General features: G+C 49.8%; 1 protein-coding gene and 2 non-coding genes across 3 annotated transcripts in view; 1 reads left to right on the forward strand and 2 right to left on the reverse strand.

The window, feature by feature from the left end:
* Positions 1–4593: 4593 nt before the first annotated feature.
* On the reverse strand, positions 4594–4665 carry TRNAG-UCC (transfer RNA glycine (anticodon UCC)). The gene has a single exon. It is a non-coding gene; the product is annotated as a tRNA-Gly (tRNA).
* A 207-nt stretch (positions 4666–4872) lies between these two features.
* On the reverse strand, positions 4873–4954 carry TRNAL-UAG (transfer RNA leucine (anticodon UAG)). The gene has a single exon. It is a non-coding gene; the product is annotated as a tRNA-Leu (tRNA).
* A 2242-nt stretch (positions 4955–7196) lies between these two features.
* Positions 7197–12451, forward strand: part of LOC114582321 (uncharacterized) — a 36661-nt gene continuing 31406 nt past the window's right edge. The window contains exon 1 of the mRNA XM_077917809.1: positions 7197–7526. Coding sequence (XP_077773935.1) covers positions 7341–7526 — 186 coding nt within the window. The 5' untranslated portion in view covers positions 7197–7340. The remainder of the gene's footprint in view (positions 7527–12451) is intronic.

Below are 12451 nucleotides of genomic sequence, written 5' to 3' on the forward strand. Positions count from 1 at the left end.
GGCGTTTGCAGAACTTCCGGAGCTGTTGGCCTTAGGTTCAGCAAATTGTGTTTGTGCGTTCAGAAGAGATCGCCAAGAAATCAGGTCCAGATGAAGATGTTGGACTTTTCGGAGCTAGCTGACCTGACTGGAAGAATCCGCGACCAGACAGAAGAGGAATATCAAGAAGACTGGAAGAAATTTAAGGTTTATTTGAATAAATACTGTAATATAAAAAATTAGAAATCACTTGAAAGTACCAAATAGGCCTAGGATTAAATTAGGGTTCAATTAAATAAATGGGATTCAGAACAGGAAGAAAAGTAAATAAGTTAGATTACAATCGGAAATATTTTTGTTTAATAATGATGTTGGAAACTCAGGAGGGAGGGACTAGAGGAAGTCAATCAATCTGTAAATAAAGTTGGGCCTTTAAAGGATTAAGTTCGTTTTTATTTATTTGTTATGGTGGTGGGTAGGATAATGTTTTTCGTATTGTTTTTTTCTCTGATGTCCTTTTTGGTTTTTGTTTTTGTTGTCTTGTTATGTGATATTTGTTATAATTGTGGAAACCCAATAATTATTATTTTTTGTGTGTGTTTTTTTAAGAAATCAGGTCCAGAAGTAACATAGAAGAACTGGAGGTGGCTGCAGGTTCTTTTTGAGAAAAGGATGGGACGAACCCCAAGTATAGGGTATAAAGCAGCCTAGGCAATCATTCTAAATAAAGGATGGTTTCTGTGAGGTCAAAGGGTCCACAAAAGGAAGAGGCTGCTTGTTGCCTCTCTGTGTGAGTCTCTGCTCCTTCCCATCAGCCTGTGCCGCTGAGTGTGGTGAATTTCCCTTCATCCCTACGCCAGGGAAGATTGGAGCACCTCTTTAACTCCTGGCCCACGTAGGCAGAGTCGTGCGCTTTCTAAGGAGGGTGCCTGTCGCACCTCTTTGCAAGCCGTCTCCTCTGGGATTGTCTCCTCCTAACATGCTTGTTCTGTTTAGGAGTTTGCTGTAACATCATCTACACACAAGAGCTGGCAGCCTTTAAAAGTGAGTTGAACACCTTTGGTGAGGAAGGCTAATAATAATAATAACAACAACAATAATAAATTTTATTTATATCCCGCCCTCCCCAGCCGAAGCCGGGATCAGGGCGGCTAACAACAATAAAATAGTACAACATTCTAAAATCATTTCATTATAAAATTAATTCAACTCAAATTGATGGCAACCATTAGGCTAAAGTTCTGTGAAAATTGCCAAAGGAGGGGGTCAGGCTGTGCCCTGGCCAAAGGCCTGGTGGAACAGCTCTGTCTTGCAGGCCCTGTGGAAAGATGTCAGGTCCCGCAGGGCCCTAGTCACTTGCGACAGAGCGTTCCACCAGATCAGAGCCACAGCCGAAAAAGCCCTGGCTCTAGTTGCGGCCAGCCTAACCTCTCTGTGGCCTGGGACCTTCAAGATGTTTTTGTTTGAAGATCGTAAGTTCCTCTGTGGGGCATACCAGGAGAGGCGGTCCCGTAGGTACGAGGGTCCTAGGCCGTATAGGGCTTTAAAGGTTAAAACCAGCACCTTAAACCTGACCCTATACTCCACTGGTAGCCAGTGCAGCTGGTATAGTACCGGGTGAATGTGATCTCGCAGCGAGGAAACCGTAAGAAGTCTCGCCGCAGCATTCTGCACCTGCTGGAGTTTCTGGGTCAGTCTCAAGGGCAGCCCCACGTAGAGCGAGTTACAATAATCCAGTCTGGAGGTGACCGTCGCGTGGATCACAGTGGCGAGGTCAGGGCGAGAGAGATAAGGAGCCAGCTGCTTAGCTTGGCGGAGATGGAAAAATGCCGCCTTCATTATAGCTGCAATCTGCGCCTCCATGGAAAGGGAGGTGTCGAAGATTACACCCAAACTCTTAACGGGCGGTGCTGGCACTAATTGCACCCCCGCAAGAGATGGGAGTTGCCCCCCCAATCCCATATCGTCACTTCCCAGCCAAAGGACCTCTGTCTTCGAAGGATTTAACTTTGAATCCATGATGGAGCCTTCAAAGTCAGGAGCAGTCTATCCCGGAACACAAGTAATCTAGCATGGGGTGGTTTCCCCCCCTCAGTCTTCTGCCCCAAACCATTCTTGTTGCTCTGATCACAAGACACCCTGCCTGAAATCCCGAGATCAGATTCCTTCTCCTTGTTTTCAAAGCCCCCTGCTCAACATGACCCTCTTATAATCCCTATTAGACAGGGATTTGTGGACATCCATGCACAAAAACTCGCTAACCATTGGCCATGCTGGCCGTGGCCGGCGGTCGCAGAAGTCCAACAAACAGTCTATCGCTCCGGCCAGTTCCCGATCGATCCCTGCTCTGCAGCCTCCCCTCTTGAACTGCGGATTGTAAGCTCCTGAGGGCAGAGTCCTTTTTGTACTCTGAAATGCTCTCGTGCCCAATGGTCTCCTTTCTCAATTCAGGTTGCAAGAAAGGCGACCAAATGACAGGAAGACCTTTGACTCAATGTGACTAAATGACAGGAATGGATTTGTAAACTAAATGAAGATTTAATTTCGGCAAAATCAACTGCTATAGCAAGAAATCAGTCGAATCCAAAATTAAAAAAGGAGTGGAAACGTTTTGATGAATATATGGCAAAATATTGCTTTAAAAAAGATACGCTCATATGCCTAGATTAAAATGTGAAGGGATGGATGGAAGAAAAATTAGTAAGGAAAGATAATAAGAATATATAGATGGTTTGAGAAGGTTGCAGAATGCAAAGATTATTGTAAATTGTATAATGTGGAGGAAATCGAGGGGGCGGAGGGAAGTGGGAGGAAGGAGAAAAGAATAATATGATGGATTGAGGAAATATAAATGTCAATGTATGGGGGGATGGGGAGGAAATGGTGTTGGCTTTGGTACATCTGTATTGTAATGCAATATGTGAAAACCAATTAAAAAGAAAAATCAGCACTAAAAAAAAAGGGGAACACCTGGAAGACCTTTTCTGCCAGTTAAGAGTGCCTGGACAGTACCAACGATAGAAGAATGGCAGATGAAGACAATGGATTTTTCGGAGCTAGCCGACCTAACCGGAAGAGTCCGCGACCAGGAGGAGGAGGAGTATCAGGAAGAGTGGATTAAATTTAATGATTATCTAGCTAAATTTGTTAAGTCAAATTAACTGAAAACAGCCTGAAGATACTTAATGGCCTTAGGATTTTATTTATGTTAAGTGATGTTTCATTTCATAATATGAATATTTAAGGATGTTAATGTTTAAGTTAAATTTTACAAGAACTGTGATTTGGAAAACCGTTAAAAGGATATGCAATGCAATTCAACCAAGGGGGAGCGAGGAAGTCACTTAAGAATGTTAATCAGTGTAATTTTCAAGAAGGCTATGATTTATGTTTGTTTCTCTTATGTGTTTGTTTGTTTATAATGTTGTGAAAACCAATAAAAAGAAATTGGGGGGGGGGGAGAGCTCCTGGACAGTGGAGCAAATGGACCTGGGAGGTTCTTAAGCAGAGGTTGTCTGCCCATCTGTCATGGATGGTCTAGTTGAGATTCCTGCATTGCGCGGGGTTGGACTAGATGACCCTGGGTGTCCCAACTCTGTGCAGTCATAATATTGGGCTGCATGGTGTCCCTTTTTTGCAAGCTGCATCCTGGGCAAAATGAGCTTAGTCCTGATGCATCAGGCGGTCTGCGGGTGCAATGGGAAGAGAATTTTGTTTTTGCATTTCCTTAACAGTAAATAAGCACTTGTTGTTGTTGTTGTTTAGTTGTTTAGTCGTGTCCGCCTCTTCGTGACCCCCTGGACCAGAGCACGCCAGGCCCTCCTGTCTTCCACTGCCTCCCGCAGTTTGGTCAAACTCATGCTGGTCGCTTCGAGAACACTGTCCCACCATCTCATCCTCTGTCGTCCCCTTCTCCTTGTGCCCTCCATCTTTCCCAACATCAGGGTCTTTTCCAGGGAGTCTTCTCTTCTCATGAGGTGGCCAAAGTCTTGGAGCCTCAGCTTCAGGATCTGTCCTTCGAGTGAGCACTCAGGGCTGATTTCCTTCAGAATAAATAGGTTTGATCTTCTTGCAGTCCATGGGACTCTCAAGAGTCTCCTCCAGCACCAGAATTCAAAAGCATCCATTCTTGGGTGATCAGCCTTCTTGATGGTCCAGCTCTCACTTCCATACATCACTACTGGGAAAACCAGAGCTTTAACTATACGGACCTTTGTTGGCAAGGTGATGTCTCTGCTTTTAAAGATGCTGTCTAGGTTTGTCATCGCTTTTCTCCCAAGAAGCAGGCGTCTATTTATTTTCGTGGCTGCTGTCACCATCTGCAGTGATCATGGAGCCCAAGAAAGTAAAATCTCTCACTGCCTCCATTTCTTCCCCTTCTATTTGCCAGGAGGTGATGGGCCCAGTGGCCATGATCTTCGTTTTTTTGAATAAATAAGCACCCCCCCCCAATTGTTGCATTGAAGATTGTGGGGAGCGTTGGAGAAAACCTCGACCATCCTTGTTTGCATCTCGTGAGAGTGGGGGGGCTTTGCATTTTGCAAAAAAATCAACATCAAGGTTACGGGAGCAGTGGAATTAAAAAAAAAATGAAATAAAAATATAAAAATCTGCTGCGTTGGCCGGGAATCGAACCCGGGTCAACTGCTTGGAAGGCAGCTATGCTCACCACTATACCACCAACGCTTGTTGGGATTAAGCAAGCTGCCGGGAGCCAGAAATGGAAGGATCGCTTGTGCTTTTTTTCCTTTCCTTTTTTCCTTTTGCAGAAGGGGAAAAGAATGCGACGGGGGTGGAGGGAGGAGGAGCCAGCCAGGAAAACAGCGAGCTGCCTCGCCCCCCCCCCAAGCCTGGGAAGCGCCGCCGACTCAGCAAAACCCTGCGAAAAACATCTGGCAGCGGTGGGATTCGAACCCACGTCCCCGGAGAGACTGGAGCCTAAATCCAGCGCCTTAGACCGCTCGGCCACGCTACCTTAAGTGGCGGGTGGGGGGAGGGCAAAGGGAGACGAAACCACAAAAGCGGTTTTTAAAAAAAGGAGAAGATGCGCCTATGCACGTGTGAACACGCCGACACGTGTTGACCCCAGATGCCCCCCGTTCTTTCCAGACAGGGATGCCGTGCGAGGAAAGCGGACTCACTTCCTTCTGGTTTGCACGCTGAGCAAAGGAGAAGCTGCGGGGTTTTTTGTTAAATAACCATTTGCAACATCCGGAGCAAAAGACCTTTTTTTTGCAAGCTCCCTTTGCACGGGATGTCTCCGTCTTTTTGCTGGAGTCGGCGGGCAGAAGTGAAAGCAAGAAATTGCCTGCTTTATTTTATTTTATTTTGGCCCTTTTCAAGCTGGGATCTCTCTCCTGGGTTGATGCTCGTCTGAACGGAGCCGCGGGTTGACCCGGGTTCGGTTCGTGCTAGCGCAGGAATTGTGCATTTTTTTAAAAAAAATCCGAAATAAAAGCATTTTCAAAAAATGAATTTTTTCCACGCTGTCCGCCCCCAGAGAAAGATTCAACCGAGAAGTAGGATAATTTGTAACATTTGCAACTCCAAATCCTCTCTTCGCAGGATGTATAGGAAAGTGACGTAATCGGGTTCCGATCACATTTCATTCCCCTCTGACATCACTGTTGACAACCTCCCCTCCATGAAACACGTGTGTGTGTGTACACACGTGGTAACACTTCCCGCATGGGACGGACTGTATTCCTCGAAAGCTATTGCCACCACTAAGCGGTTCCGCCTTCAAGGTGTTACAAGACTCCTCGCTGTTTCCGATGTGACCCATGCTTTATTCCGCGTTCACACGCCCATCGCTAACACGTGTCGACGCCTCAACTTTAAACCTACACGTTGAAAAAAAGTGGAGCGGGGAAAGGCTCGATCGTTGATTCCCAAGTCCTGTGAGATCGCAGAAACTCCGGGTTTGTTTAATTGACGTCCCACCCCGGCCGCTAAAAAAACCCCAAACCCGTAACGTGTGAAGCTACATCCTCGCAAATCACCCCCAGGCAATCTAAGTACGTGTTGGGTAGAGGTGCGGGAGTTACACACAACCAAGAAGGCGACACTCGCGGGATCTCCTTCTTCGGGACCCGTTAACCTGCGGAACTCCCTGCTGCGTGGTCCCCAGCAGCTCATTCCAGCCCGCCAGCTTCGGCTATCCAGAAGCTGCCAATCTCTATAATGGATTGAAAAAACGTTGAAATATACATTTATAAAGAAACCAGAGGCCTTTCTTCTTGGGATAACAGGTCTGGAACTGCCCAAGAAAGATGTTCAACTATTTTTGTATGCCACAACTGCTGCGCGTATTCTGTTAGCTAAAAAGTGGAAAACCCAAGAATTACCAACGATAGAAGAATGGCAGATGAAGGTGATGGATTTTTCGGAGCTAGCCGACCTAACCGGAAGAGTCCAGGAAGAGTGGATTAAATTTAATGATTACTTAGTTAAATATGTTAAGTTACATTAACTGAAGACAGCTTGCAGACATTTAATTGGCTTAGGATTTTATTTATTTTAAGTGTCGAATTAATATGTTTAATTTCATCATGTGAAGATCTAAGGATGTTAAAGTTAAATTTTATAAGAACTGTGATTTGGAAAACCGTTAAAAGGACATGCAATGAAATTCAACCAAGGAGGAGCGAGGAAGTCACTTAACAATGTTAAGAAGTGTAATTTTCCATAAGGCTATGATTTATGTTTGTTTGTCTTATGTGCTTGTTTGTTTATAATGTTGTGAAAACCAATAAAAACTTTTTTGAAGAAGAAAAAAGAGGGCGACACTCGCGCGCGCGCGCTCTCCTTCTTCGGGACGCGTTAACCTGCGGAACTCCCTGCTGCGTGGTCCCCAGCAGATCAATCCAGCCCGGCAGCTTCGGCTATCCAAAAGCTGCCAAGCTGGGCCGGGAAAGCAGCCAGGCAAGCAGTCCATAGTTCTCCCCCAGCATCACCGGCCCCTGGGCTTCGTCTCCATTCCCTAAGGTAGACTGTCACCGAAAGTGGAGGCTCTACTTTGCGCGCTTGGAGCAGTAGGCGGCGGCTGCGGCTTCCTGTGCCGGCGCCCCCGGCCGGGCCTGCTCCGCCCTCGGCGCGCCGCAGCTCCGGCGGGCGTTTCCTGTCCGGATGCTGCTGTTTTGGTGCTGCTGCTCCGCCTCGGCCTCTCGCCGCCGGGGCTGCTGCTGGCAGGCGGCCGAGCGCGGCCTCCCCTCGACGGCCTCGCTGTTGCTGCAGCCGCCGCCGCCGCCTCCTGCTCGTCCTCCGGCGCCGCCTCTCCGCGCCCGGTCGCTTCCGCGCTTGCAATCGCCGTTCGCCGTCGCCGCCGCCGCCGGCCTGGTCCGCCCTCTCCTGCCCCGGCCATGGGGAGGCGCCGCCGGGCCCGGGAGCCGCCCGCCCGCCTGGTGCTGCTGGCGCTGGCGCTGGCCTCCGGCTCGGCGCTGCTGCTGGCCTCGCTCAGCCTCCTGCTGGCCGCCTGGCCCCGATCCAGCGCCCGCGCCGCCCAGCAAGAAGCGCCGCCCGCCGCCGCCGCCGCCGCGGTGCCACAGGTGAGGGGCGCACGGCGAGCGCGCAAGGCTCCAAGCCGCGCGTAATGCCAGCGAGGCGCACGGAAAGGTCCTTGGGGAGGAGGAGGGGGGGACCCAACTCGGGACCCCCCAGATCGCAGAGTTGCAGAGAGATTCGCATCGAGGGCGGCGAGGCGGACGGGCGGGGAGTAGCGGGAGGGAAGGCACCCTTAGGTGCAGCCAGCAGCACCCACAAGGCGCACCCAGGGCTCGGCGAACGCAACGGAGGGTGTGCGTCCGGGAGGGCTGAGGAATGCGCTCCGCTGCGCGCACTTTAAGTAGGGGATAATCCGGCCACCTGCTGTCAACGCAGGAGACCCGAGGCAGAGGGGAGGGGCGCCTGCCTTGCAAGATGCATATCTGCCAACAACACACACACACACACACACACACACACACACACACACACACACGAGTGACACTTTGGAGGTGAGCAGATTTATGGTTGCAGGAACTTAATCACACGCACAAAGAGTGATTCTGAACAGGCATTGCAGAGGGTTGAGCTGGATTATCTTTGGAAGTCCCTTCCAGCTCTACAGTCCTGTATATAAATAAACGGAAGGGAGGAGGGAGATTGTAAACAGTGAGGCCAAGAGGCCAGGCGAGGCAAGACCTCAAACGCAAAGCTCAAATATGCCCAAGATAAGCATTTGACAGCGAGCGATAAGGCACAACCTTTTTAGCTTTGCTCTGCTGTTTCCAATCCTGTGGTGGGAAAGGAAGAAATTAACTCAGTGGGTACCAAACTTTTTTGGGGACCCTTGCCCCCCAACTCTGCAATTCTCAGGTTCCAAACAGCAACGATTAATTGCAACCCAATTAAAACTCTTGAACTGCGGTGATTAATTTGACCCAGCGATTCCAGGTTGTGGAAGTCATTTATAACTCCAGCGCCCCACGCCTGCCCCCTTGCCCCTTGGCAATCCCATTGCCGCCCGCGTGATGCTGCCCATTTTGGGAGCCCCGGCACTAACTGACCCATCTGCAGCTGATTCCTCTGGAAATGGTGCAGGAGGCTGCCTGCACCTCCAGGGTCAGAGCAGAACAATGGGCATAAGATCTAGACCAGCCTTTGCCAAGCAGGCGCCCTCTCCACATGGGTTGGGGCTACGACTCCCCTCTGGAGGGCGCCCGGTTGGCAGAGCAGGCTGGTCTGTACCCAGCCAGTAAACAGTGCAAAGCTCAGCATTGCTGGGAAACATTCCTATACCCCTGAGGCAAAGCACACTGTTTGCCGCCTTGCGGGCATGCAGCGCTCGACCACAGACCGCCACATGCCTGCCAACCCCTGCTGAGCCCTGAGCTGTGGGAAGCAGCCCAGTAGTTATTATGGTCTGCAGAGTGGGCATAACCAATCCTCCAAGTCCTTTAAATAGCTCTAAGTGGGTCACGTTCCCGCACCTTTCAGCAACCGCTGCCCGGCAGGCGGGAATTCAACCGGTGCAGCCTCTTCTCAGCATGTTGGTGCGTTGGGGAGAGACACTGGGTGAAAGCAGGGGACCCCCTTTAACATACCATGTTTGAAACAACAGATGCGTTTCCTTAGAGAGGCAGGGTGGGGTAGTGGTTAGAGTACTGGACTAGGGCCTGGGAGAGACCAGCATTCCAGATGCTAATCTTGACGCCTCCCATTCGTGTTTCCCTGTGCAAGTGGCTCTGTTTTAACGCTGCCAGGGGTTTGCTGCAGATATATCCTGAGGCCGCCCCAGCTGCCGAGCGTGAGGATGGGGTCGGATTCGGGTGGGGAGAGGTCACCCGGAGAGAGATCTCCCCGGCCCCAGCCCGCCTTTCAGGTGGGGAAAGCGGAGGAGCCTTCACAGCTTGGCCAAGCCCACCCAAGTGACTCAGTCGTTGGCCCGAGATTCGAACCTGGGTCTTGCCAGAACTGCATGCTCTGAAAACCGAGTAAATCTCTTTGAGGCAGCGCAGCCTGGATCCTTTGACGACCTTGTGCCCTCCAGATGGTTCTGCCATGTACTCAGGCTGGGTTGGAGCAGCGGTTTTGTGGAAATGGGCCCTTTTGTTTGTTGCCGAAACCCCCAAACGAGTGGGGTCTGACGTGTGGTTCAGAGGTGAAGCCTCTGGTGCACCTTTTTCCCACCCCACCCGCTGGACCCACACGCCCAACAGCTGGGCTGGCCCCCCCTGAGGCTGGAGGCCGTCCAGTCCTGGCTGCCTCTCCGTAGCAACCTCCCGATCGCTCCCTTCCCAGGCCTTTGCAAATAAAAACAAAAAGCCATCGCTGAGTGCTCCCATCTGTTAGACGCGAACGAGGCCCAGCAGAGTCCTCGAAAACGCAGAGGCCGTGCTGAAGCCCCAGGACTTATTTGTAGCCCTCCCACCTGTCCGCACATGCAAATAGCCTGGCTGCAGGATCAGACCCATCTGGTCCAGCCCCCTGTTCTCACAGCGGCCAGCCAGATGCCCGATGTGGGAAACCCGCAAAGCAGGATTCGAACTCTCTTCCCTCCGGTGGTTTCCAGCAACTAGTATGCAAAACGATTGCTGCCTTCCACGGTGAGGCCCAGAAGACCCCCACCCCACCCCATAGCCTTAGAATCATAGAATCATAGAGTTGGAAGAGACCACAAGGGCCATCGAGTCCAACCCCCTGCCAAGCAGGAAACACCATCAGAGCACTCCTGACATATGGTTGTCAAGCCTCTGCTTAAAGACCTCCAAAGAAGGAGACTCCACCACACTCCTTGGCAGCAAATTCCACTGTCGAACAGCTCTTACTGTCAGGAAGTTCTTCCTAATGTTTAGGTGGAATCTTCTTTCTTGTAGTTTGGATCCATTGCTCCGTGTCCGCTTCTCTGGAGCAGCAGAAAACAACCTTTCTCCCTCCTCTCTATGACATCCTTTTATATATTTGAACATGGCTATCATATCACCCCTTAACCTCCTCTTCTCCAGGCTAAACATGCCCAGCTCCCTTAGCCGTTCCTCATAAGGCATCGTTTCCAGGCCTTGGACCATTTTGGTTGCCCTCCTCTGGACACGTTCCTTCTCCTCCTCCATGAATTTACCCGGTCCTCTTTTAAAATCCATCCAAGTTGCAAGAAATGAGATTCCAACAAACCATCAGGAAGAACTTTCTGACAGCAAGAGCTGTTTAACGGTGGGATGGATTCGCTCGCAATGTGGTGGGCTCTCTCCTTCCTTGGCAGTTTTTGAGCAGAGGTTGGAGGGCCATCTGTTATGGATGCTTTTGTTGAGATTCCTGCATCGCAGGGGGTTGGGCTTGTAATAAACGTAAATCTGCCCTTATTCCCTTATGGGGGACACAAGAGCCCTTAGAGAGTCCTTTGCAGGTTCTCCATCGGTCAGAGAAAATAACAGAGGCCAACCAGATAATATTGAGAAGCAAAGCAGCTCGTAAGCCTGATCTTTATTGAACTGTTGCAACAAGGTGCTCCCCTTAAACGCAGGAAAGGAGGAGGACCCCGAACCAAGGTGTGCCCGCCCGTATATAGAAATTTTAAATTGCCCACCCTGGAGTCCAAGACCACCCCCATAAAAATCATACCTACATCACAGAAGAGGCGGTCTACAGCAGAAATCTGAGTGCGTTGTTTACCTCCTGTCTGGCAGATTACCTGTTAATGCTTACTTGATTGGATACCCTGGGGAGCCTGGCCAGTCTTTTGTAATGATAAATACTCAGTTCCTGAGCCAGGTCACAGGCTCACCCTATTCATACACAGACATACCCTTCAGACAGGATTTGTGAAGGAAAAAACAATGGGGAGGCTTTTCCATTGACCTTGCAGAGAAATCATTTGGTCAGTTTGGGAGTCAAAATGGTTTCCAGGGCTATTTTCCTGTGCTGCTTCAGACATGTAGTTTATATATTTATGTACATGTTTGCTTGGTATATTTATGAACATTTATATATAAGACCTTAATTTTTAAATTTCAGACTAGATGACCCTCGGGGTCCCTTCCAACTCTCTGATTCTCCCGATTCTAAGTTAGTGGCCATCCTTGCCTCTTGGAATCCCAATAGTTTAACTGTCCTGATGATAAAAGGAGCACCTCAAATGCATTGTTTAATGTTTTCTCTTCTGTATGCATGATGGTAAAAGAGAGAGAGCTTCTGAGCATGCACAGAGTTGTTTTACTTTAAAATGGAGCAACTGCATCTTGCCCATCCTTCGCCCCTGAGATGGGGACGGAAGGACAGATGGACATTCTTCTCCAGGTCAAAGGTCACATCCTACTAAGCCTCATCTGGAAGTACTTTGCAAGAATGACCTACTGAGTTAATGCAGTTGACTGGTTCTTTGGAAACTTTTCCTTTTCCTAATGGGATGAAGATGAATCTACATTCTGGAAATTAAGAGACAGGTTTGCGTGGATGCGATAAGAAAACATACATTTCACACAGTGCTTGTCTTTACTGTGTTTTTTCTCCTAGCCATACTGGAGTAGAAATGTTTTAATTGACTGATGAAGGACGCTGCTGCTTTTGGCCCTTAGATTCCCTCGGGCAAATCGTGGCATTGACACTTGCAAGGGTACTTCTGAGCATGCTCTGAGTGCTGAGTGGCGACAGGTGTGGGCCGCGCAGGACCCCGCTTCAGAAATTTGGGGTGCCACCAAAGCTAACCCGACTCAGAGAAAAATTAACAGGCCTTCCTGAGTTGTTGTTGTCGAGTCGTTTAGTCATGTCCGCCTTTTCGTGACCCCCTGGACCAGAGCACGCCAGGCCCTTCTTCTGCTGCCTCCCGCAGTTTGGTCAGACTCATGCTGGTAGCTTCGAGAACACTGTCCCACCATCTCGTCCTCTGCTGTCCCCTTCTCCTTGTGCCCTTCATCTTTCCCAACATCAGGGTCTTTTCCAGGGAGTCTTCTCTTCTCATGAGGTGGCCAAAGTCTTGGAGCCTCAGCTTCAGGATCTG

Source organism: Podarcis muralis, chromosome 13 (assembly GCF_964188315.1).
Source record: "Podarcis muralis chromosome 13, rPodMur119.hap1.1, whole genome shotgun sequence".
In the NCBI taxonomy this organism is placed as follows: domain Eukaryota; kingdom Metazoa; phylum Chordata; class Lepidosauria; order Squamata; family Lacertidae; genus Podarcis; species Podarcis muralis.